General features: G+C 35.2%; 3 protein-coding genes and 1 non-coding gene across 13 annotated transcripts in view; 2 read left to right on the top strand and 2 right to left on the bottom strand.

Moving 5' to 3' along the window:
• Positions 1-24,568, bottom strand: part of LOC145315792 (uncharacterized) — a 32,816-nt gene that overhangs the window by 4,753 nt on the left and 3,495 nt on the right. For 6 of the 10 annotated variants that reach the window (XM_080155879.1, XM_080155883.1, XM_080155885.1 and 3 more), the window contains exons 6-9: positions 7,290-7,486; positions 6,767-6,888; positions 6,217-6,434; positions 449-5,921 (exon numbers count right to left, since the gene is read on the bottom strand). In XM_080155879.1, coding sequence (XP_080012005.1) covers positions 449-5,921; positions 6,217-6,434; positions 6,767-6,888; positions 7,290-7,486 — 6,010 coding nt within the window. Of the gene's footprint in view, positions 1-12; positions 5,922-6,216; positions 6,435-6,766; positions 6,889-7,289; positions 7,487-24,568 lie in introns of all 10 variants that reach the window. The other 4 variants (XR_013878135.1, XR_013878136.1, XM_080155882.1 and 1 more) reach the window with 2 other exon arrangements.
• Positions 8,059-11,600, top strand: LOC145317948 (zinc metalloproteinase/disintegrin-like). The gene is made up of 5 exons (XM_080159237.1): positions 8,059-8,304; positions 9,784-9,833; positions 10,488-10,574; positions 10,957-11,012; positions 11,380-11,600. Exons 1-5 carry the CDS (start codon positions 8,188-8,190, stop codon positions 11,598-11,600), a joined length of 531 nt encoding a protein of 176 aa, XP_080015363.1. The 5' UTR covers positions 8,059-8,187.
• On the top strand, positions 12,048-24,336 carry LOC145315793 (A disintegrin and metalloproteinase with thrombospondin motifs 3-like). The gene is made up of 12 exons (XM_080155886.1): positions 12,048-12,204; positions 18,485-18,540; positions 18,711-18,794; positions 19,509-21,132; positions 21,205-21,457; positions 21,751-21,822; positions 21,994-22,170; positions 22,230-22,326; positions 22,612-22,693; positions 22,869-22,983; positions 23,691-23,756; positions 24,245-24,336. Exons 2-12 carry the CDS (start codon positions 18,487-18,489, stop codon positions 24,288-24,290), a joined length of 2,670 nt encoding a protein of 889 aa, XP_080012012.1. The 5' UTR covers positions 12,048-12,204; positions 18,485-18,486; the 3' UTR covers positions 24,291-24,336.
• On the bottom strand, positions 16,465-16,536 carry TRNAT-UGU (transfer RNA threonine (anticodon UGU)). The gene has a single exon. It is a non-coding gene; the product is annotated as a tRNA-Thr (tRNA).

Here is a 24,568-nt window from a genome sequence, read left to right as displayed (position 1 = left end):
AGATGAATCTACCTTTTCTTTTGCTAAACTCAGTGTCACTGAGAAGAATCAGGGTCTTGGGCACCGAAACAAGATTGGCGCTTCTTGCGCTCAGCTGCAGCAATAATGTTTAAGCTGATATTGGCATGACTGTTTGCAACCAGCTGGCCGTCGGACTTGGCTCCCGTGTAGGGGTGTACAGGCCTCCGAGATCTCTGATTCGTCTGAGTGAACTGGTTAATAGGTTCCATGGATTGACCAGGTAGTGAGTTTAAAAGATTAGAAGTTGTGGTAGAAGAAGAAGTTGTCATGGTTGCAGAAGAAGAAGGTCGTAAAGAAGATGTGTCATGGTGTGTGTTAGCAGTGGAAGAAACAGAAACTTTTTGGTTAGAAACATTTATTGGGATAATTGTTTCTCTCAGCGAGTTTTGTCGCTTGAAAGATAATATGGGTCGATTGATAAACTGACCTTCGTTTGCCACACTGGAGTCTCCAAAGGGTGTTCTTGTTTCTGACCTCGGCACCTCCTCAGAGTAGGAAGAATAGTCAAGTGGTGTAGACCTTCCTGACAGTGTCTCCCTACCCCGAGTCTGGACTTGCCTGAGAAACCTCGGCTTCCTCTTGTCCTCGTCCTCAATCTCCTTCATTTTTGCATATATGCTGTCTTCTTTAGGAATGTCATAAAAGTCTGGGCGCAAGAATCTCGACACTCTTCGCTGAGGATCAACAGTGTAGTCAGATGATCCTCCAGCGTCTAATCTATCATTAGGTTCATATGAATTAAGGTTGAAAGGTTTCATATGTTTCATGTAAACTCCGGGCGTCGGAACTGGAGTACCGGGTTTCGATGAGCCTGGACTGTCATAAAAATTACTTGATTGAACATTAATAGGAATATTACGCTCTAGGTTACTTTCAGGTCTATGGGTTAGATTTTGAGCATGAATATCAGAAACATCCAGACTAGTATTGTTAATTTTTGAGGAAGCAACAGGGTGGTTATGGTTAGCAGGAGGAGGGAGGTATCCTGGACGTAATCTTTGAGAACTAGTTATTGAAATGCTGCCAGAAAAGTCACTGGCGGCATCGTTATCATCATACCTTTTGGTTCCAGAGCTCGAATACCTGGGATCAGGGTTATCCAGGACAGAGTTGCTCCTGTTGTAGATCTTGGTAGGAGTATAGTTGGAGGTAGAATACCTGGAACTTGTATTATCATAGGACCTTGAAGATGGTGGTTCATCATAGCTGGAATATTGTCTGGCTGGTTCTCCTGTTCTTTTAATTGAGTTTCTTTGTGCTGTTCTCTCCAGCCTGGCATGTGTCCCACCCGGATTTAATTTAGGTGGCCCATGCCTGGTTAGCTGCCAGTTCATCTGATCATCATGTTCATCATGAATTCTGCGTGTTAAACTCTTGACCCGTGATAATAAAGTAGAGAACAGGTTTTCAGCTGTCATCTCTTGGAAACCATCATCATCAAAATCATCGTCTTCTCCACTAGAGAAGCTGTCAGTCTTCTCAACAGAGAATGGGGGTCTTGTCTTTTTTAATCTGAACAGCGGCTGTTCGCTTAAGCCATGCTTTCCATAGGAAGTATATTTTTGTAGTCCACTCAGAGGTGTGCCCAATGCATCATCATCAGACATACTTGAATCACTAAATGCTGAACTCATTCTTTTCTTCCGGCTGCCCCACCTTCTGCGACTAATTGTATTTGTATTGAAATTATCAAGTCTCTCCATATCCTCCTCATTCCTGGCAGGATAACGTGGACCACCCTCAACAAGAATAGGAATATGGTGTTCTGCCCTGGGCGTAGAGCCAACAGGATCTACACTAGCCCTCTCAGCAATTTCAGATTCGGATGTATACGGCCTTGGAATAACATTTTCATTGACAAATGTAATTGGAATAATTCTTTCTTTCTTTGGGCTAGCTGCTGCTGTTGGGATTTTGCTATCAGATGCAATTGAAACAGAAGATAAATCTTTTTCTGGCATAGCCTCAGTGACTTGTTCTTTAGTATCAACTTTATGCTGAGATCCTTCAGATACTTCTATTAGATTTTCTTTACCATCATTTCCGTTTGCTTGAGATGCTTCATCAGGACCGAGATCATTTCCTGACTTGTTCAAATTAGAAGCAGCATGAGGAACTTTCTTCAATGAGCTTCTAATATTAGAAAGTGAAGGTTCAGGAGGGGTTATGGTTTCCTTCTTGTCAGGTTCAGGACTTTTGATTTTTACTGTTTTGATGAAAAGCTTTGGAGTTTCAGGCTCTTTAACAGGACTAACAATATTGTTTGCAACATTGCCACTACTATTGTTATTTCTATCAAATCCATTAAATCTCTTCTCTTCTGTCTTGGGCTTATTCTTGAAAATGATCTTTGTAACTTCCTTCCTTACTGGACGTAAAACTGGCTCAATCTTTTCTGGCTCCTTCATCTTTACCGGCTCACTTACTGGCTCTTTTATTGGTTCAATTTTAACCTCTGGTTCCTTACTAATTTCCATTGAAGAAACAGATGATTGAGATTTATTATTTTCCTCTGCTGCCTTTGCCTTTTCTATTTCAGTGTTGACACTAGTTGTTTTACCAAGATCATTTCTTTTCAGAGATGGCTTTGGACTGGTGGGTGGTTTAACAGGTGCTTCTGCAACTGTTGGGCTTAAAGTAGAATCTAGGACTGCTGGAACAGATGGTTGTGATAGTTTAGTAGCTGCTGGTAAAGATTTATTCACTTCTACACTTTTAGATTCATTGCTGGTTGCAGGAGTAAAGCTGTTAGAAGGTTGAGCAGTTAATGGCAAATCTTTCACAGCTTTAGTTGGACTTTTTGACTTTTGTTCCCTTGCAGGACTCTTACTAGGAGACTTTTTCTTTGTTCTTTCTTCCTCAGTTGAGGGTGCAGGTAATTTCCTTGATTCCTTTGGTGTTTTAACAAATGGGATTGTGTTCATGTTTGACTTTACATTGGAGTTGTTATTGTTATTTGTAATTATGTTCATATCATCATTTTTAAATACTTTAGTCTTGCTATCATTTGGAATAGTTTGAGGACTTGGAGTATTTTGTTCATCACTCTCTTGATCCCTGGGCTGACCATACCTTGGTTTATCTAGGGTGGAGCTGCCTCTTCTTGTAAGCCTTGGAGTTTCAATGGGTTGTTGGAACTTCTTCTCAAATACAGATTTAGCATCATTAACTCTAAGGCCAGGATTACATGTCTCTACATTCATTTTTTTGGAGTTTCTTCTCATGAGAGTAATTTTCTCTTCCTGTACCATGGGTTTACCTTGTTCAAATGCATTAGTCAACTCTTTGAGGCCTCTTTCTCCAATGCCAGCACTGACAATTTTCTTTGGCTTGTCAAGCTGTTTTACATTTGATGGAGGTCGAGCCTTTGAAGTTACTTCACCTATATAATTGTTCCAATAAGCAGCTGCCTTAATCACCTTTGAATCTCTCTTTTCTGTTCCTTTCTTTTGGTTAACACTGCTTGATGAGTTTGCTGGAGATATTGTGGAATAGTTCAAGTTGGGTCCATTCTGCTTGGGCATTATTGATGGTGTAACTCTCTGGGGTTTTACATCCTTTTCATCATCTGACAGTGAGATAGCTGATCCAACAGAATCTGTACTCTTGCTTGTTTTAACTGTTTCCACCTTCACTTCTCTGACTGGGGAAGGTGTTGAAGTTGGACCATTTTGAACAGTCTGCATAAGACCATCAATAGGTTTGTATCTTGGTTTGGGTGTTTCCGGAACCACTGGTTTAGGAACCACAACAGGTTCCTTAATTGGTTCAGGCAGCTTAGGTTTACTAACTTCTGTTTGTATCTTGAAGTCATCCTTGGTGATTTGTGGAGAAGTTGGAGTATCTTTTGGCTTTTCAGACTCGGGCTTGAATGGTTTTGGAATGTTGTTGATAAGAGATTTAGGACTGTCTTGTTTCATTAACTTTATGGGCTGAAGGGAGTCATTACTTTTTGCATGTAATGGTTGAAGTGGGGATTTGGGTTCTTCTTTAATAGGACTTGCTACAGCCTTTTCAGGGGAGGTGGACATGATTCTTTCTTTAGAACTTGAAGTATCTGTATTCAGAGAGTTTTGTTTAATCACCAATTTAGGAAGATTGTTGATAGATACTTTAACATTACTTTTGTCATTTCTTTGAACACTTGGAGAAGGACAAGATGAATTAATTACTTCTGCAGGCTGTACATGATTTGTAACAATTGGTTGAGTTGTCCTTGTTGGAGATAATAACTTTGGTCCTGTAGGTTGGGACAGTGTTGGTAACTTAACTTCCTCTTTTAAGCTTGGTTGGTTTTCAATGTTTGGTTTGGCAGTAAGATTGTTAGCTGCAACTTGAGGCGTTAAAATTTCCTTTGGTTTGGAAGGTTCCTGCAGGGTTTCTGTTAAAAATGTTCTTTTCACCTCAGGCTGTGTAACATTTGCTGTTGATGGAACAGAAACTTTATTCTGAATGCTTATTGATGGTTCAACACTATTCAGTACAGGTATACTACTAACCTGCGGTAAATTTATCACATCTTTAGAACTAGTATTAGGGTCAACTGGCAAGGCAATGGATTGTTCTTTTGCAGTTGTTATATCAGATTGTTTGGGTTTTGACACTACACTAACATTTGATATGTTGTCCTTTTTAAGAGGTTCACTATCAATTAATTTGACTGGTGCTACAGGTTTAATATCACTAATGTTATTGTCTGCCTCTAGAATCTTATTTTCAGATTTATTCAAAGGTTCACTTTTGACCTCTTTGAAATCACAGTTTTGTGTAGAAAAGGTTGTTTGCTGGTTGATAGGTTCATCAACCAACTGATCAAGAAGATCATGAATAGTGTTGTCATTGTTAATATGTTCTGAATCAATAATGTTTGGATCCCGTACAAAAATATTTGATTTGCGCTTTTTCTCTGGCAAAGGAGGTGGAGCTACTGTTGATTCTTTCTTTGGGCCTTGTATTTTTTCTAACTCATTATTTTGATGCAAAATCTCTGTTTCATGAAGTGTGGGAGGAATCGGTTGATTAACTGGTGAAAGGGGAATGACAGGATCTGACTTGACAGGCATAATCTGCTCAGCATGTTGTGGATGAACAAATTGGGTGGGTTCTGGTTGAACAGATTTGGGCTCAGTTGGTAAAATAGATTCTTCCTTAGCAGAAGGTTGAGTGGGAATAACTGCTGGAGGTGCAGCTGGGGTTGCTGGCTCTACCATAGGAAATATTTTTTCAGGTGACAAATCTGGTGTAAACATTTGTCTTGGTGGCCTTGGAGAAGGTTGCGGTTCCGGCCTTTCAAATTGCCTCATTTTTTCTTCCTTGTGCTTTTGATTGGCTTTGTCTGGTGTTTTAGATTTGGATTGGCGAGACTTTCTTCCCTCATGTGATCTTGGCGTCTTCCTGCCATCTTCCTGTTTTCTTTTAGATTGAGGAGTAGCAACTGTACGTTTGTTTTCACTATCATTATGCTGTTTGTCAAAGACATCATTGTTATACACTACAAGGTCTCCCGATGACTTATTCTTTCTTCTAACTTTAGGTGTCTTCTCAATATCAATTGCGTCACTGGACTCTTTTCTGTCTCTTGGGCGTTCATACACTTGATCTACCAAGCATTCCATAGGCTCTGGTGGCACTACTCTAGGTGGAGGGGGTGGAGACTGCAGGCTATCCTCAGAAGCCTTATTATCCTGCTTCTTGACCACAACATCAGGCTCAACGAGGCTGGCTCTCTCATCTAGCTTGCGCTTGTGATCAGCCCGCCTTCTTGACACGGGAGACTTGTCATCATTAGGCTCCTCGGACAGGGAGACATCACACTCTTCAACACCCGCAGGTATCTCCATGCCAGCTGGGATTTCTTCAATATCAATGCTTGGCGTGTGTTTGTTTGTTGGAGTTGCAACCTAAAAAAATATTAAAATTTGATTGAAATGTGAATGTGAGGTTTAAATGTTTGATTATTATTAAAATAAATTTTATGAAAGGCATAAACTAATTTAAATTTATTTTTCTTTTTGTCATTAAAAAAATTGTTTAGGTAGTTTATGGCATTTAAAGAAATCAATCATTCATTAAATTATCAACTATTTGGCCTAATTGTTTTAATTAAGTGCCCAATTTTTTTCGGTCATTGGTATAACTGGTCAATAAAATATTTTTTTTTCAGGTGCCCCATCCCTTAATCATTTAATTAATTACCTCTGACTTTACTTCCTCTGGTGGCGCCCTGTTCTCCTGCCTGGTGAGTGACAGCAACAAGTCCAGCCTGACCGGGGTCAGGGACGCCAGGTACTCCGCCTCGTCCAGACAGCTCTGCTTGTATCCATCGTTCACCCACCAATGTGTACAGATATCCACAATGTTGGCGCGTTCCTCGGCTTTCACAGTCAACATACCACGGATAAGGCTGGAGGCAGCTGAAAATAGATAGTTTTAGTTATTAGTTAGTTTTAGTTTAAGATCCCTTAGAATTTTTTGGTTTGAAGTTTAATCAAATTAAGTACAAAACGAATGGATGGAAATCCGAAGATGCTTTACATTACTTTTGAATTTTTTATAGTGGCTAGTAAAAATAACGTCATACTGGCCTACCATTGGCTAATTAAAATATAAATTTTATACTGGCCTTCCATGAATGATTTAGTCTGTGAATTGGCCATTTGTATTGTATGACGTAATTTTTTTGCATTGGTTCTATAAAGAGCTTCATTACTTTAGAGAATATTTAAAGTTAAATTTAAAATCTTACTTGAAGGATGTTTTGGTTCATAATAATCTCCTGTTGTAATTTGTTTAACTAATCTCTTAAAATTTGATCCATCAAAAGGCATAGCTCCGTACACTAAAGTGTACAACAGTACACCAAGAGACCTAAAAAAAAATTATAGGTAAAAATAAAAATAAACCTTACATGAATAAATCATGTACTGATATTTTATGGGAGGATACTCCCACCCTTCTCAGTGAAATTTCCCCTTTATTTAGATTTAAAACCCCTACCACATCAAAAGTGAAAGTTTTTAGACAACGCCAGTAGTCCTATAATCCCATAATAAGAATTAGTTTGTATATTTTTTGTCTGAAGCTAGGGATCTATAAAACTGATAGCCCTAACGGATTGTAGTGTTCAGATTAATACCTTGGGATAGGGTTTGGCAACTTTCCTGAACCTCCCCCTCCCTCCACAAAAGTAAAGGGGCGAATCATCTGCACTGAACTAAATATATAAAATAGCTATTGTGTTAATAAAACAATAAGATTCAAAATCTTACCAACAATCCACCTCTGGACCTTGATAAGGAGAACCTCTGACAATCTCTGGGGAGGCGTACAGCGGGCTCCCACAAAACGTGCTCAACAAGTTTTTTCTATCAAAAACATTGGAGAGACCAAAATCAGCAATCTTGGCGGCTCCGTCCGCGTCCAGCAGAATATTCTCAAGCTTCAGATCTCGGTGACAGATGTTGTGCTGAAAAACAAAAGAGAAAATTAGCAAGAATTGGCACCAAAAAAATTTAAAGAGATTAAATTGATAGTTAATTTTATACAGAAAAAATAAAAAAAGTTTTTACTTCTTTTGCTTTTTTTTTGCTAATATTGTGATATATTAAAAATGATCCTACATAATGATACTCTATGTATAAAAATTTGCCTGAAATATCCGGTAATCGCCCTGTAAGTATAAGCTTCCTACGCTATTTTGCATTTTTTTTAATGTTTGTTTGAACACATAGGAAATATAAACTAAAAATGATTTTCAATTGAGACTACAAGGTTGCCAACTATATTATATTTATTTAACAAATTTATTCAGATTTTTAATAGGAAATATAGATTTTTATCTCCTTTTACTAGTTCAAGCTTTATAGATAGCTTCTTAACACTCCCAGTGGCGTGCTCAGAGTTTAATAAGAGGGGCGTTATTTTATAGTTAGGGGGATTGATAGGATACCCCCTACATAATGTAAAAAAATTTCCACAACCCCCTTAAATTTAACACAGCTATTGTGAAATTTTAAAGATAATGATAAATTTATTTAAGTAACGGAAGCTCTGTTTAACTACAACTATACCCAAACGGCTGAATGTTTAAAATACTCAATTGCATCAATTTAGGACGCAATGAAAGCCTACACAGAAATATTTATATTTATATAATATATTAATAAAATGTTTTTAATATTTTTATGTTTGATTTGTACAAGTGAGTCCTTAAGAGTGTTTGAAACAAAACCAAGAATAATTAATAATGGCAGAGCAAAGCGAAGTTTAAACCCAGTTTTACAGGTAAAATATCATTTAATTTGTGTTATTTGAATGAGAAAACAAGGATGACAACATTCAAAAGTAGCGAGACTCATAAAAATTGTATTAGTAACATTATGACAGACAGATAAATGTAATAAATTGTATGGTAAAGATGCTCACTGAACAAGCAAATCTCCACACAAAATATCAAAAGTCTATCTCTGAAATTCGGGTATAGTCCCTTTCGTAACATCGCACCTTATGGGGCGATTCTTCGTATTTTTCACAGTAGCTTTTCTCCTATTTCTAGCCCCTGCGGGGGGCTCTAACCCTGCGGGGCTAATTACCTAACCCTGTGGGGAAATCACCTAACCCAAAATAACCTAACCTAACTTAAAATAACCCATAAAAAGCCATTTTTAAAATACGACGAATCGCCCCTTATGGGTTGATATTACGAAAGGGACTATTCCCATTAATTCAATATAATTCAGAGCAGTACCAATAGACAGACGGGCAAAGTGAATTGTATAGTAGATGTGCATTGGGCAGCAAAATTAAACCAAAAAGATCAACCTGTTTCTTAAACATTTCCCCGTAAGAAAATTTGATATCTTTTATTACATTACATACAGATTAGCTGACGGACAGACAGACATTTAGAATCATGGTAAAGCTTCGTTACTAAAATTAAACTTTTTTTTCTTATACAAACACAAACCTTCGTTTCTACAGGCTTGGAATTTCTTATTGAACATTTATTACGTGATCAATATGTTGTTAATAGTTTTCTTTTTAGCAAATACTTTACATCTAGATTTCAATCAATGTAGTAGGGAGGTGTATATATGCATGTACCTTTTTAATCTCAATAATTCAGAAAAGTTAAGTTGTAAAATGTTAATATATATTTAGAACTTAAAATGGCCAAGATAAGTAACATTATATATAGAAAGACATGCATACACCCTACTACTTTGGCAGATCTAATTAATGAATAGAATGACTGAAATTATTTAATTTGCTTTAAGCTAAAAGTTTGTTTGAAATCCGATGAAAAACTGTTTAGATATGCAGTTAATTATTTTAACCTTATAACAATTTATTATGAAGCCTTAAAAATTTAATTTTGGAAAAGATTGGTCGAATAATTTATTTGGAACACAGTAAAAGTGTCGGACTGATTATGACGTAAAAGAAATTAGCCAATGAGAGGCCACTTTAAATTTTACCATTGGTCAATAATGGCCTCTCATTGGCTAATTTTTTTACGTCATAATCAGTCCGACACTTTTACTGTGTTCTTTATTTGCCATTATTTAATAACCTTTTAAAATAATATGAATTTATTCCTGTTTTTCATTCAAATGACGCCCTTCCTACAAGTTTAAGGTTAGAATGCCTAGAAACCAGAGAGAGGCCTTAAAACAAAACAATTCTCCAACATATTATACGGATATAAATACATATACAAACAGGCATTGTTGAGATACATTTGAAACTTATCTAATAATTCAGGTTGAAATACCGCTTCCAAACAATCAGAAACTTTTCCTCAACCTCATCAGGTATTTAATAACTTAAAATGTTTATTTATGAATTCTTTGTATGTATTGTATTGCATTTTTTAAACCAAAAATAGTAAAATTAAAATTGTTGTGACCTTTACTTTTTCTGTATATTTTAAAATTAGGAAAATATTTTCTCGCATTCATTCGAATCCGGTGGATAGGAATCGATTCTCATCCATACGAAAAACTATGTCTAGCATGGTATTATATCCAGCTTCCTACTAATACAAAAACTGGTTTTAGTCTTATAATTGTACATTCTATAACCACAGGAAGCTGTTTATAATACGATGCGAGAAATAACTATTAAATTTCATAAAAAAAGTTGGATAATTATGACTTAGGATGGCGGCAATCATTAAAGGAATAGGTATAGAAAACGTAGGTATTGTGACAGGGGAATTTTAGACTAGTCTCAATATTGGTTGCTAATATAGTTATCTGATATTGGTCAATAGGCTCCTTCATGGTCAGATGAGGGTATGGGGTTGAAGGTATCGTTAGATTAGCAAGAATTTTTTTATCTTGGCCTGCGAGAACCTCTCACAATATCCACGTATTTTTAAAAAAATTGTAGATTCTTGATATATTATACATGAAAACTTATTGAAAATGATAATAACTATGGATTGATTGATAATATAATATCAGGAACGATGGTTTAATATTATCCCATGGAGTAGCAGAATATGTTTTAAAGAATGGGACAAGAATATTGGAACCATTGACATCAAAAGGGTAATTTTAATTGAAACAAGGATGACAACATCCATAAGTAGCGAAGGACAAAATAATCATGGATGGACAAATGAACAAAGTGACCAGATGTTTCAGAGGTAATAAAAAAGAAGAAAAATGAGAGAGAAGGATATGATACATTTTATTAAATCACGAAACCCTTATCATTAATGAATATGAAAATTTTATAGCATGGTCGAAATTTTTTTATGTTTTTCTGTAAGATAAAGTTAACACTTAAATTTAATTTTGTCAAATTACTCGTCCGTTTATTTATTGACATGCCCTTGTTTTAAAGTAACTAATTGAGAACCTTTATCATTTATGAACAAATAATTAATAAGATTTGTTGACACATATAGCTATTTTTTAATTGTTTCAGAGCATTAGAAGATTGTTTGTATACTGGGGTTGTTCAAAATCATAACAACAGCTTAGGTTAATGTTATATTATATTATATTTATCCGCGTGGATTAAAAGGGTTTTTCCGCCATACTGAAAAATCATGTATAGCATCAAATTACAGACAATTTTCAACTAATATTAAAATAAAAATCATAAAATTAAGACCAGCTTTGTTAATGCATGTCAAATAAACCCCAACGAAATTGAAATTTTATGGCATATAAACTAAACTTTATCATTTTTAAATACACTTCAAATAATTGATAGATGACAAATTAATTTAATTCTTGACATAAAATAAGTTATTTTTTTAACAGGCTTTTTGTAAAAAATAAAATCTATACACTGCCTTTTAAAGAACAAAAGTAGAAGATATTAGTAACCAAACTTTTTTTTTAGTCGCTGTTAGCGTGTGCGATGGATTACAAGGCTTTATTCAAACTGAAAATACTGGATTTTTAATCCAACCCTCTGGGGCCAATACTACAGTAAACAGTTTCAAATCTATTACAGATATGCACACATTATCAGTTATACCAGAGTTTAGACAATTCAAGGAAATTGGACGGTGTTCCTTTTATACTATTATTATTACAGCACAAAAATTTCAAGACTTGTAACTAAATTTTTTTTTGGTTATATTTTATAGCTCTGCCAATATTCAATGATATAAGTGGCATGGTATGACCAATTATAATGTATTTATTATTTCTTGGATATTACACCAGATTATCATTTACTCTAATAAAATGAAACTTGTAGAAGGCAAAGGAAACAATCTCCCCATCCATCCCCTTTAACCCCTCTTACTGGATGAACAAACTGACCAGTGAATGATGTCCATGTTAGCAACTTAAATTGACGATAATTTTTTCCTCTGTCATGCATAATATCCACGTATATTCTATATCCAATATTATTAACTGTAGTGTAGCTACTATATATCTGGTTAAATTTAAATGTGTTGGCTTATATTTCCTTTGCTACAAAAATTAACATCTTTTTTGTCTCTCAATTTCTATACAAATAAAAACGTGTGTACATGAATTTAAAGTTTTTGGTAAGCTATTAATAAAAAGGAATTACTGAAACTTCAGGAAAAACAAAAACAGGATATTGACATAAATACATCAGATAAAGAAAATAAAAATATCAATAATCATCATGAATCAACTGACAAAGAAGAAATAAATAGCAGAAAAAAGAGAAAGGCTAGCTTTGATGGTATGTTTTCTTAATTAAAAGAGGTATGATGTATGTTTGTCTGTTAATACTAAAGAAAAAATAATAAAATACCCCCCCCCCCCAACAAAAAAATCATATGGTTATTATTGGTGATCATTAGTTTGATAATGAAGTTTAACTTTTTTTCTTAATTTGTCTGTAATTGTGGGCTGATTTGTGTGTGTGTGTGCATATATCCTGGCAGTCTGCCAATCTTTGCACTTTCATACTTAGTATAACAAACACAAAATATTCTTATTTAATCACCTTGTCCATTCATTCAGGGGAAAAAAGTAGGACACAATTTTACAATGTTCTTGAGGTAGATTACAAGCAGGGTTCGGAAGCCGCGCTATCAGCCGCGCGGCTGCGGCTGCGGCTGAATCCTAATTTGCGGCTGTGGCTGCGGCTGCGGCTGCTTAAAGTTATGGAAGTGGCTGAGGCTGAGAGTGGCTGAGGCTTAGTGCGGCTGAGAGTGGCTGCGGCTGAATGCGGCTGAGGCTTAATAAGAATTGGGGTGGCTGAGGCTTACAGTGGCTGAATTGGAATTTTGTGGCTGAGGCTTCGAGCGGCTGAGGCTTACAGTGGCTGAGGGTGGCTGAGGCTTACAGTGGCTGAAGGATTTGTGGCTGAGGCTGCGGCTTACTGAAAGCCGCGCGGCTCATAGCGGCTGCGGCTTACAGTGGCTGATTGGAAAATTAAGCCGCGCGGCTGAGTGAGGCTGAGGCTGAGAGTGGCTGATAACATAATTAAGCCTCGCGGCTGATTCTGAGGCTGCGGCTTACTGAAAGCCGTGCGGCTGAGGCTGTGGCTGAATTAAATTCAGCCGCGCAGCTGAATACGGCTGCGGCTGAATACAATATTAAGCCTTGCGGCTGATCTTATGGCTGATTATAAAATAAGCTGAGGCTTCGGCTAAATTGGATTTTTTAAATGCATTCTAGGACATTTTTTGGAGAGTTGAGGGTGGTTAGGGGTTGTGAGAATAAGAGTGGAGGGAAGAGGGGGGAGGACAGCAGGATTTTTTCAAATGTTTGATTCAGAATTAGTACCCAAATTTTATACTGGTACCCAAAGTTTTATACTGGTACCCAGAGTTTATTCTGGTACCCAAAGTTTTATTCTAGTACCCAAAGTTTTATACTGGTACCCAAAATTATATACTAGTACTCAAATTTTATTCTGGTACCCAAAGTTTTATTCTAGTACCCAAAGTTTTATACTGGTACTCAAAGTTTTATACTGGTACCCAAAGTTTTAGTCTGGTACCCAAAGTTTTATATTGGTACCCAAAGTTTTAGACTAGAACCCAAAGTTTTATACTGGTACCCAAAGTTTTAGACTAGAACCCAAAGTTTTATACTGGTAACCAAAGTTTTAGACTGGTACACAAAGTTTTATACTGGTACCCAAATTTTACTGGTACCCAAAATTTTATACTGGTACCCAAAGTTTTATTCTGGTACCCAAAGTTTTATACTGGTACCCAAAGTTTTATACTGGTACCCAAAATTTTATACTGGTACCCAAAGTTTTATACTGGTACCCAAAGTTTTATACTAGTACCCAAAATTATATACTAGTACTCAAATTTTATTCTGGTATCCAAAGTTTTATTCTAGTACCCAAAGTTTTATACTAGTACTCAAAGTTTTATACTGGTACCCAAAGTTTTTATACAGGTACCCAAAGTTTTAGACTAGTACTCAAATTTTATACTGGTACCCAAAGTTTTATACTGGTACCCAAAGTTTTAAACTGGTACCCAAAGTTTTATACTGGTACTAAAAATGTATACTGGTACCCAAAGTTTTTTACTGGTACCCAAAGTTTTATACTAGAACCCAAAGTTTTATACTGGTACCCAAAGTTTTATACTGGTACCAAAAGTTTTATACTGGTACTAAAAATTTATACTGGTACCCAAAGTTTTTTACTGGTACCCAAATTTTATACTGGTACCCAAAGTTTTATACTGGTACCCAAAGTTTTATACAGTTACCCAAATTTTATACTGGTACCCAAATTTTATACTGGTACCCAAAGTTTTATACTGGTACCCAAAGTTTTATACTGGTACCCAAAGTTTTATACTGGTACCCAAAATTTTATACTAATACCTAAAATTTTGTTTTAATATTGGTACCCAAAGTTTTATACTGGTACCTTAAGTTTTATACGAGTACCCAAAGTTTTATACTGGTACCCAAATTTTATATTGGTACCCAAAGTTTTATACTGGTACCCAAAGTTTTATACTGGTACCCAAAATTTTATACTAATAGCCAAAAATTTATTCTGGTACCCAAAGTTTTATACTGGTACCCAAAGTTTTATACTAATAGACAAAAATTTATTCTGATACCTAAAGTTTTATACTGGTACCCAAAGTTTTATACAAGTTTTTTAGCAGTAGGAATTTATTTCAACATCTTTAGTTATGATGCAGTACAAAGCCTATCAACTCCCAGACGACGAGCCAATGCGCTACATGTTGAGCCACGGTCGAGGGTTTCTATGACATTAACTCAAGGTCCAACAACCCTGGATAACTAAGGGGAATTATATCTTTCCTTTGCGCCTGTTCATGTTGCACACCAAGCACCTAGGAACCATTTAATGTCTTCAGTTATAACGCAGTGTCTGCGCGAGATTCGAACCTATTTCATCCCTGATGACAAGCAGATGCGCTACTTGTTGAACCTTGGGGAACCAATTCTTTCCTTTTCTGTATTAGTTTAAGTGACATCTATCCAGCAACCAACTTTTTTTTATTGAACTACCTGCCTGAAAGTTTTATGGTAATGAGTTACGCCTGTTTATGAGCCAAGGAAATCCTCCTACTCTAACTTTACATGTTGCACACCTGCCATAGCAGCAGTAGGAACCATTTAATGTCTTCAGTTATAACGCAGTGTCTGGCCGAGATTCGAACCTATTAACTCCCTGATGACAAGCAGATGCGCTTCTTGTTGAACCTTGGATAATTAAGGGGAACCAATTCTTTCCAATTTAAGTGACATCTATCCAGCAACCAACTACCTGCCAGAAAGTCCTATGGTAATGAGTTACGCCTGTTTACGAGCCAAGGAAATCCTCATACTCTAACTTTACATGTTGCATACCTGGCATAGCTGCAGTAGGAACCATTTAACGTCTTCAGTTTTCACGCAGTGTCTGGCCAAGATTCGAACCTATTACCTCCATGATGACAAGCAGATGCGCTACATGTTGAGCCATGGTACGCAGGTTAAATTTGTCTTAAAAATAATCGTCTTTAAAATGCTTATCATATGTACACTTGCAATAAATGTATTAGTCATAAAAACTTACCTCTTATGAAAAATGTTTTTTTTTACAAAAGTGCTTTTTATTACAATTATTCATGGGTATAATTTTTATGACTAACTTTTTATGTCACATAATCTTAATGACAATGTAATTATGAAGTTATTACAAAAAATACTAAACAATAGGTACTGGAAAAAGAAGAACTGAATTAAAATAATTTTTTGGGGGGTAGGGTGATTTTTATTGGGTGGGGAGGGCCAGGGCGAGTAAATCCCATTTTTAATTTTGGGGTGATGTTTAATTTTTTTTCTAAGGCAATTTTTTTCTGGTAGTGTGATGGTACCCTACCCCAAAATAGTTGTAAACCTTCCCAGGACCTATAAGAAACTACCCTGAATAGGAGCACCATATCGGTTTAGTAGTTAGCGAGATCCTGTAGTACAAACATAAAGACAGACAAACAAACAGACATCATAAAACTTAATGATCTAAAAATAAGACAAATTTTCATTTTGAAATATTGGAGCTCTGATAGCTTTTTGGTACGGTAACAGCTTTGAACCATCTATCATCCGGGTTCGAATCCCAGAAGAAAAAAAAATTTGGGGGGATGAAGGGTGACTTTTATTATTTTTTTATGGGAAAATAGGGGGAGTTTGGTTGAGCACCCACCAGTTTTAATTTTAGTTTTTTAAAAAATTCAAAAACTTGGAAAAGGCAATTTAAAAAGTTTTCATTAGTTCAGTAGTTATCGAATTCTTAATCTACAGACAAAATAACTCTCCATACAAATCTTTTTTTTTGCATAACTTTTTCAGTGTCTCTCATCAACCACAACGTATTAAATACATTTAAAATTGAAGAAATATCTAAGTAGGAGAAGCTTAATTATATATAACAAGTATTGCGTACCTAAACGGAAAAATAATAGAGAAGCTACTATATAACTTGAGTATCACAAAAATTGATTGCCCCCTGTGAGGTTTGAACTCACGGTCCCTAGTTTACAAGACGAGTGCTCTACCATTGAGCTAAATAGGCCACTTTTACAAGAAAAAAATTTAAGATAATACAAATTCATAGTAAATATTAAGTAAATTCTGAAAAATTTGTATCTTTTAAAAACAATAAAATTAGGCAAACGTCAGTAGGGCAGTTACCCTATAAATAGTATTCAATAATATTCATAAGTATCAACGTTCAAAAACGTATTGCTCCTGGTGAAATTCGAACTTATAACCCCGGCATATCAGTGTAGAAGAACCGTGCGCTAACTGATTGCGCTACTGGAGCTCTTACATTACAGGCTCAAACTTTTTGTAGTTGTTCGAGATGGTAGTTTCTATGTTGTAATTTTAAAAAAAACTTAAGATAAAATTTTTATAAAAGAATATAAAAAAATTTAAAAGTATAACATTTAAAAAAATTATTTTTGGGCGATGGAAATGTCTGACCCCCACCCCAAAATTAGCTCAAAACCATCCAATGTCAATATATATATAACTAGCGGCTACGCCCCTAGAGGCCTCTAGGGGGCACTTGAGGAAGAGAGAGAGCCAAATTTAATAACCCAATTTCTTATTTTAAATTTTTAAAGAAAAGTAAACAAAAAATTTTTTTTTGGGGGGGGAAATTTTTTTTTTTAGGGGGGGGGGCCTCCCCCCTCATTTTTAATTTAAGTTTAAAAAATTTAAAAATTTTTTTCTTTATTTGAGGGGGGGGGATTTTTAATTTTTTGGGGGGGTTGGGGGTGTCCCACCCCCAAAAAAATAGTTATAAACCTTCCCAGGACCTATGAGAAGCTACCCTGTTAAGGAGAACCCGATCGATTCAGCGGTTAGAGAGATCCTTCGGTACAGACACACAGACACATAGACATCCTGTTACTGTAGTAAAAGGATTCCTGAGAAGGACAACATTGTCAGTTCAGTGGTTGCTGAGATCTTAAGCTTCAGACAGACAAAATTAAATGAAAATTAAGCCCCGCGGCTGAATTGACGGCTGAGGCTTGTACTAATTTAGCACCTGCGGCTGCGGCTGGGGCTTACAATATCTCAGCCGCGCGGCTGTGTCAAAGCTGCGGCTGAATTTAAAAAATTAAGCTGCGGCTGAGGCTGCGGCTTACAAATATCAAGCCGCGCGGCTGCGGCTGCGGCATAATCATAACTTTGCAGCTGCGGCTGAGGCTTTCTTGAAGCCGCGCGGCTGAGTGCGGCTGCGGCTTCAAATTATTAACAGCCGCGCGGCTGAGTGTGGCTGAGGCTTCCCCAACTATAAGCCGCGCGGCTGATTGCGGCTGAGGCTTAGAGGGGCGTTGGCTGAATGAGGCTTAGTGCGGCTGAGGCTTAATGTGGCTGAATTTGAGTTTTGTGGCTGAGGCTTACAGTGGCTGAGGCTTACAGTGGCTGAATGCGGCTGAGGCTTACAGTGGCTTATGTTTTCTTTAAGCCGCGCGGCTGCGACTAAGGCTGAGGCTTATTGGGTGGCTGAGGAAGCCGCGCGGCTGATTTTGAGGCTTCTCGTAAGCCGCGCGGCTGATGGTGGCTGAGGCTGAGGCTGCGGCTTCCGAACCCTGATTACAAGCCTTGACAATTGATTAGGTTCATCAAAATTAAGCTTTTTATTATTACTTAATTTTTCATAGATGCATCAATAAGTAATACAATCTTATTAAAAAATGTTGAGAATTAAAATTCATAATTCTAATTTTGCTTTCTTGCGTCATGTTGTAATAAGTCATCTTTATTTGTTTACTGTTAAATTTCCAAGTTGTTAGAAAAGTCAATATTGTGTTTACATCCTAGCAGAAAAAAAATCAATTCTTAAAGGTTAAGGACGGAACATTTTTTAACAAACAAAATTATGATGTTCAAAGTAAAAGAATGTCAAATGTATACATAAGGAGAAAGGAGGGCTGGGAGACAATGAATGTTTTTACAAGGAAGATAAATTTCTTAAAATAACAATGATTAAATAGTTTGCTGTTAAGATATGTCCATGAAGGCTGGATTGACAGGGGATGAGGATGTTTTTGAATGGTATGATGTAAGTTATTTTGTCATCAATTATTTATTAATTATTTTTTCTCCATTGTACATACACATATTTCAATTGAAAACAAAATTATAACTTAGAATTGAGAATTCTAGCTTCAGAACATATAATTTTGCATATATTTCATAAGGTTTAATATATTCATTTAAATGCAATCTAAGGTTAATCTTGATGAAGCAATGGCTATGACTGATGATCTTGCTGACCTTGAGTGGACTGGTCATGTGGTTGGAGATATTTGGAAGGTATCATTAATACAGTGTGTTTTTTTTATGAGAACTTTTTTGAAAGCAATTTTACCCCACTTATAGTTATCAGAATTTAATGATTAATGGCTTATTTTCTTCGTTTTTTAAGGCAATTAATAGAACAACAAAAAAATATTTCACTTTTTATTTAAAAAGTACAGTAAAATCTAAAATTCAAAACTTTGGTGTCAACATCTAAAAATGGTTTTAGCGCATTTTTCTTATACTCAAATAATCAACCTTTTGCAAGAATAGTTGCTAAACACTTCAAAGTTGAGATATAGAGCTAAAAATGTATACAGATACTATTAGGGACATGTACTAGAACATATCAAAGTTTGAATGTCATATCTCAACCAGGGAGGGAGTTTTGGCCCCCCAAAGTCGACTACAGAAAATCTATTTTTTTAAAGAAAAATGCGCTAAAACCATTTTTATATGTTGACACCTAAGTTTTGAATTTTAGATTTTACTGTACTTTTTAAATAAAAACTGAAATATTTTTTTGTTGTTCTATTAATTGCCTTAAAAAACGAAGAAAATAAGCCATTAATCATTAAATTCTGATAACTATAAGTGGGGTAAAATTGCTTTCAAAAAAGTTCTCATAAAAAAAACACACTGTATAATAGAATTATTTGAAATTACTTTTATCCAATAATCAAATTCATAAACTTAATTATTAATCCACTAATTTAAAAACAATTTAAGGTCGACACAGCGGCTGCTAGAAGAAAAACACAAAGACAAAAAGGACACATTGTGTGTAACGGGCCTTACTGTGAATACTTCAGGGTGAAAACAGATGATCCAAAATGGCTTGAAATGGCGCTGTACATTGATCATTCTGTCATTTCATTTCATGGGAGAGAAACTGTTAAGAAGTATATTTTAACACTGATTAACATAGTAAGTGCTATTTATGGAGATCCTACTCTTGGTGCAAATTTAAAATTTGTCATAACTAGAATGATTTTCTATGAGGATGATGCCATCAATCCTATTGTAGAAGACAACTCTAAAGCATCTCTTGAGAATGTAAATGCTTGGAATGATGAAATTTTGAAAAATCTTCAAAAGAATGAACGCCATGATATTGCTGTATGGTTGACAAGATTGAATATTGGAGGCCCTTCAGGTTATGCACCTGTGTCTGGGGTTTGTGATCCTGAAAGATCATGCTCTCTTAACAGAGATGAAGGTCTTTCAAGCGCCTTTATTCTAGCCCATGAGCTTGGTCATATACTTGGACTATCACATGATGGAGACCTGGGGGCTGGTAATACTTGTGCAAAAGAGTCTAATGAGGGAAGTGTAATGGCCTCAATGGTAACAGCAACTTTTTCTTATTTCCATTGGTCTTCTTGTTCTGCCGGTGAGTATCATTTCAAATCAAATCAATGGATGTGTATGAAGAATAAGCCAAGAAATACTGAAAACTATACATTTATCAGTGACAAAATTGAATATGAATACAGCCTGGATGATCAATGCAGGATGGAGTTTGATGAAGGATATTCATTTTGTAGAAGTTTTCAGTTATCTGATCCTTGTGCACACTTGTGGTGTACACATAAAGATTCTCCAGAACTCTGTAAAACTAAAAAAGGACCACCCATGGATGGAACAGCTTGTGGTAAAAATAAATGGTGCATAAATGGATTTTGTGAATCTACAAGTAAGAGTCTGACCAAAAAGGATGGCCTAAAACACAATGCCCAGCCTGGAGGATGGAGTAGCTGGAGCAGATGGGGAGATTGTTCTAGAACCTGTGGAGGGGGTGTTAGGTTCAGATCAAGACGATGTGACAATCCTAGGCCATCCTATGGGGGCTTACCATGTCCTGGAGATGCTGAGGAATATAGATTATGTAATATATACAAATGTATCCATAATTCAGATTTCAGAGCAGAGCAATGTAACTCAACCTTTTTCCAATCAACAGAAAAATCAAATTCACAACCAAATATTTGGGTACCCTATGAACATGTTGAGGATAAATATAAATGTCGACTGGCATGCTTTAACACTCTTACTAATGAGTTTATCATCACTGAGGATAATGTCATTGATGGAACATTATGTTCCTATGATCATCCAAGTAATGTTTGTATACAAGGTGAATGTGTTGAAGTTGGTTGTGATAAGATTCTTGGATCACCTTTGCATGAGGATGAATGTGGTATATGTGCTGGAGATGGATCAAAGTGTTCTAAACAAGTTTTTAAATCTAAAAAGAAACTCAGGAACAGACTAACAAAGATTTTTGTCATTCCTAAATTGGCAAGAAGAATTAGTATTGTAGATAGCAGTGAAGAACAAAATACAAAATTAGGTAAACATTTTTTATCTACTAAATAAAGTTTCAAAAAAGTATGACAGAAATGTTATCAATCCTTTTTTTTAGTGCTGAGTGAAAAGAATAAATTTGCAGAACATATTTTCGCTGGCAAAGAAGCAGCAGGTGGATCATCAATTTTTATTGTTCATGGAAGCAAATTTGAATACAGAATCATCAATACTGTTGAATACTTGACTTCAAGAGGTCCCCTGCTTAAACCTCTGGTTGTAAGCTTAGAGGGGGATGTAAATACTGAATCAGATATTAGTCTTGAGTATGTTATTGAAGCCAAGGAAGAGACCCTTTCAAGCAGAAGCAGGTAACAATTTGATGTAAATTAGAAATAAAATAGTTTTAACCCAAGGCAAGTCCAGAAGTTTGCATGAAATTTGTGACTATTTTTACCTTGATAACCTTCTTAGCTGTTTTAGGGGAATGTAGAGTGGTGGGCTGTATCCACCCTTCCATATATGTGAATACAACCCCCTTCTACACGCTTTAAGTTTTAAGTTTAAATATAAATATTATACAACTTTCAAGTAAGGATTAATGGAAGTAAAACTTTAAGGAAATGACAAAAAATAGTCACATTCAGAACATTTTTTTTCATAGGTATGAATGGCAGACACGCGGGTGGTCAAAATGTTCCAGAGATTGTGGAGGTGGATTTCAGAAACTTATTATCAGGATTGTGAACATTACATCTTTATAACTTAAAGAATTGTATGTAAGACTTTTTTGACTGTGAGGATAATTGGAGCTACCCTGAAAGAACTCTATTTTGTCCTTCATAGAATATCCTTCTAAGGTTTGAGGTATTTTTGTGAATATTGTTATTTATGTTCATGATGTATGTAGATGCTATGACAGTGAATCTGGAAGAAGAATGAAAAGACGACATTGTGGCAGTAAAAAGAGTAGACCAAACAAAGAGAAAAGACCCTGCAACATATTTCAGTGTGAATCCAACTGGGTGGAGGGACCCTGGGAAAATTGTCCAGTGTCATGTGGAACTTCAGGACAACAATACAGGTTTTTTTTCTTAAAACATCAATTTATTTTTTATAATCTAATACATTAAACTTTTGCAGGGAAGTATATTGTGTTCCTGAAAACTTGAACAGCACAGAACAGCCCTGGACTCACATGGTAGATGTCAGGTATTGTCCTCAACAAAAACCTGTCCAGGTAAATCAAAAAATAACAGCGTCTTATTTCATCTGTTTGGAAGTACCTCTGTGCATTTTAAATGCTAGACCACACAATCTGCAAAGCAGTCCATAAAAATACTTCCAAATAGTAACACACATTTATACTTGCAGCAGTGATGCTCTATGATTTTAAAAAAATCATAATTATTATTTTAAAATTTAAACTTTTACATATTGATATTTTATTTCTTAAGAATTATGTTCTAAAAGGATTTTCTACCAAATAAATCCTACAGAAAGTTTGTAAATAGTAATGATTTAGTTCCGAGACTGTAACAGGATAGATTGTCCAAAACCTTGGGAAGAAATAGGCTGGTCAACCTGTTCTAATACTTGTGGATATGGTAACATTTGTTTTGGCTAAAATAAAAATAAAAGTAAATAATTTAATTTTAAGTAATACTGAAATTTATCTTGCTTTAGTTGGATATATAAGTAATTATCATATAAATTTAAAAAAAGATTCTATGCTTAGACGAAAACATTAAAATTCAATTATAGAATACCCTATTAATTTAGGATTTAAGCGAATGTTGTACAACTGTACATCTGAAGAGGAAGGATTCTCATGCGGAGCAAAGCCTTTACACTCTGCTGTGTGCCGACCAGCGGAGTGCCCCAGTGAAACTTGCAGGTACAAACATTAAGTGGATAATCATCTAATATAACCATATGTTATACCTCTTATGGGTCGTTTCGTCGTATTTTTACAGAAGATTTTCTACTATTTCTAGGGGCTCTAACCCTGCTGAGTCAATTGCCTAACCCTGCGGGGCAATCACCTAACCTAATATATCAAGGAAAAATTTTAACAAATTAAACAAAGAAGTCTTAAAAAATAAAATTGAGTACTTAAAATTAAAAACAAAGGAAAGCTAGATAAGATATTTTAAAAATGCGGGCATGTCAAGTGGGCATTAGGTTCTTTTCAAACAGTTACACACAGTTCTAACATGCACTGTTTGTTTAGCTTCAAAAGTTATAATTGTACACAATAATTTATTTTTAAATAAACATATTTTCTTAAAAACTAGGTCTATATGCTTTGTGTAGTATTTTTAGCTTTAAAGTCTGTTCCTTTTTGACACAAATTTTAGTGATTTTTTTATCTAATTCGCCTGACTGATAAAACAATCAAATAAAATCAAATTGTTGAAAAATTATTATTATTTTATTGGGGGTTAATTTAAGGGTTCAAGTCCTTACAGTTGAATCACAAAGTAGTTGGCAGTTTTAACATTTGAATTTTAACATTAAAAATGTAATTGTTGTATTATACACATTATTTTTGTAAGCTTGAACTAAGCAAAGCATTTAATATTATGTGGATATTATTTTTAGTATGGATGAGTCAAGGGTTTGTTCACGTCCAGAAATGATGAGATATTGTGTTTTACCTTCTTACAGGAATATTTAGATTTATATTTGAAGAAGAAAAAAGTATAATATACATAAAAACGTAGAAATAATTGGACTAATTTTGATTGCAACTTCTCTAGAGCATTTTTTTTTATTGCCTTTGCGTGAAATATCCTATTAACTATTATTTTCTTTTATTTCAATATCGGATACTCCCCTAGCATGTAGGGGCTCTGTATTAGAAAGGGCAGCGAGCAAATAGAAAATAAGCTTCAAACCATCCCAAGGACTAAATAAAAATGTTAAATAGCCTAAAACCACCACATGACCTTTGTTAAGCTTACCTAAAAAAAGAACCCAACCTTCTCTGTAGTCATTGAGATCTTTAGCTTCTGATAAAAACCTTACTACTTTATATAATAAGATATTCAAAGTTTTGTTTATTCTAATTTTACTTTCCTTAATTGTGTAATATATATCAAAGCTCTAGCTATTTTTAGTTTGTTTTATGCTATAAAATCTAAATAATATAACAGAGAGAAGTGCTGCAAGTCTTGTGAGAAGAATGAAGCAAATATATAATACTTATTTTATATACTGGTTATTTATAAAATAAATATTTTAAAAAGTTTCATGTAGTAGTATAGAAAGTAGAATTTTTTTGCCTTATATGAAAAAAAGTATATAAAAGTTACAATAATACTTAAGCAACTTAATCGATATTAAATGATAATCTTGTAATATTGTTATTGTGTTGAATAAATGTATAGGGAGGAAATAAAACCATACAACTTTTATTACGGGAGCCCACAAATAAGTGCTATCCTAACCTGACTTTAATAAATCTTAACTAACCCAAC

Source organism: Acartia tonsa, chromosome 4, assembly GCF_053477335.1.
Source record: "Acartia tonsa isolate MP-2025a chromosome 4, ASM5347733v1, whole genome shotgun sequence".
Classification (NCBI taxonomy): Eukaryota; Metazoa; Arthropoda; class Copepoda; order Calanoida; family Acartiidae; genus Acartia; species Acartia tonsa.
The sequence above is the reverse complement of the archived record's forward strand: the minus strand, read 5'-3'. Positions and strand labels throughout refer to the sequence as shown.

Coding starts and splice junctions, on each gene's coding strand:
- LOC145315793 (XM_080155886.1), top strand. CDS start 18,487: ATGTCCATGAAGGCTGGATTGACAGGGGATGAGGATGTTTTTGAATGG. Junction 21,823..21,993: donor GGATTTCAGAAACTTATTAT/CAGGATTGTGAA, acceptor TCATGATGTATG/TAGATGCTATGACAGTGAAT. Junction 22,694..22,868: donor TTCTAATACTTGTGGATATG/GTAACATTTGTT, acceptor CTATTAATTTAG/GATTTAAGCGAATGTTGTAC.
- LOC145317948 (XM_080159237.1), top strand. CDS start 8,188: ATGTTTTTAATATTTTTATGTTTGATTTGTACAAGTGAGTCCTTAAGA. Junction 8,305..9,783: donor GTTTAAACCCAGTTTTACAG/GTAAAATATCAT, acceptor CTAATAATTCAG/GTTGAAATACCGCTTCCAAA. Junction 11,013..11,379: donor AAATCATAACAACAGCTTAG/GTTAATGTTATA, acceptor CTTTTTTTTTAG/TCGCTGTTAGCGTGTGCGAT.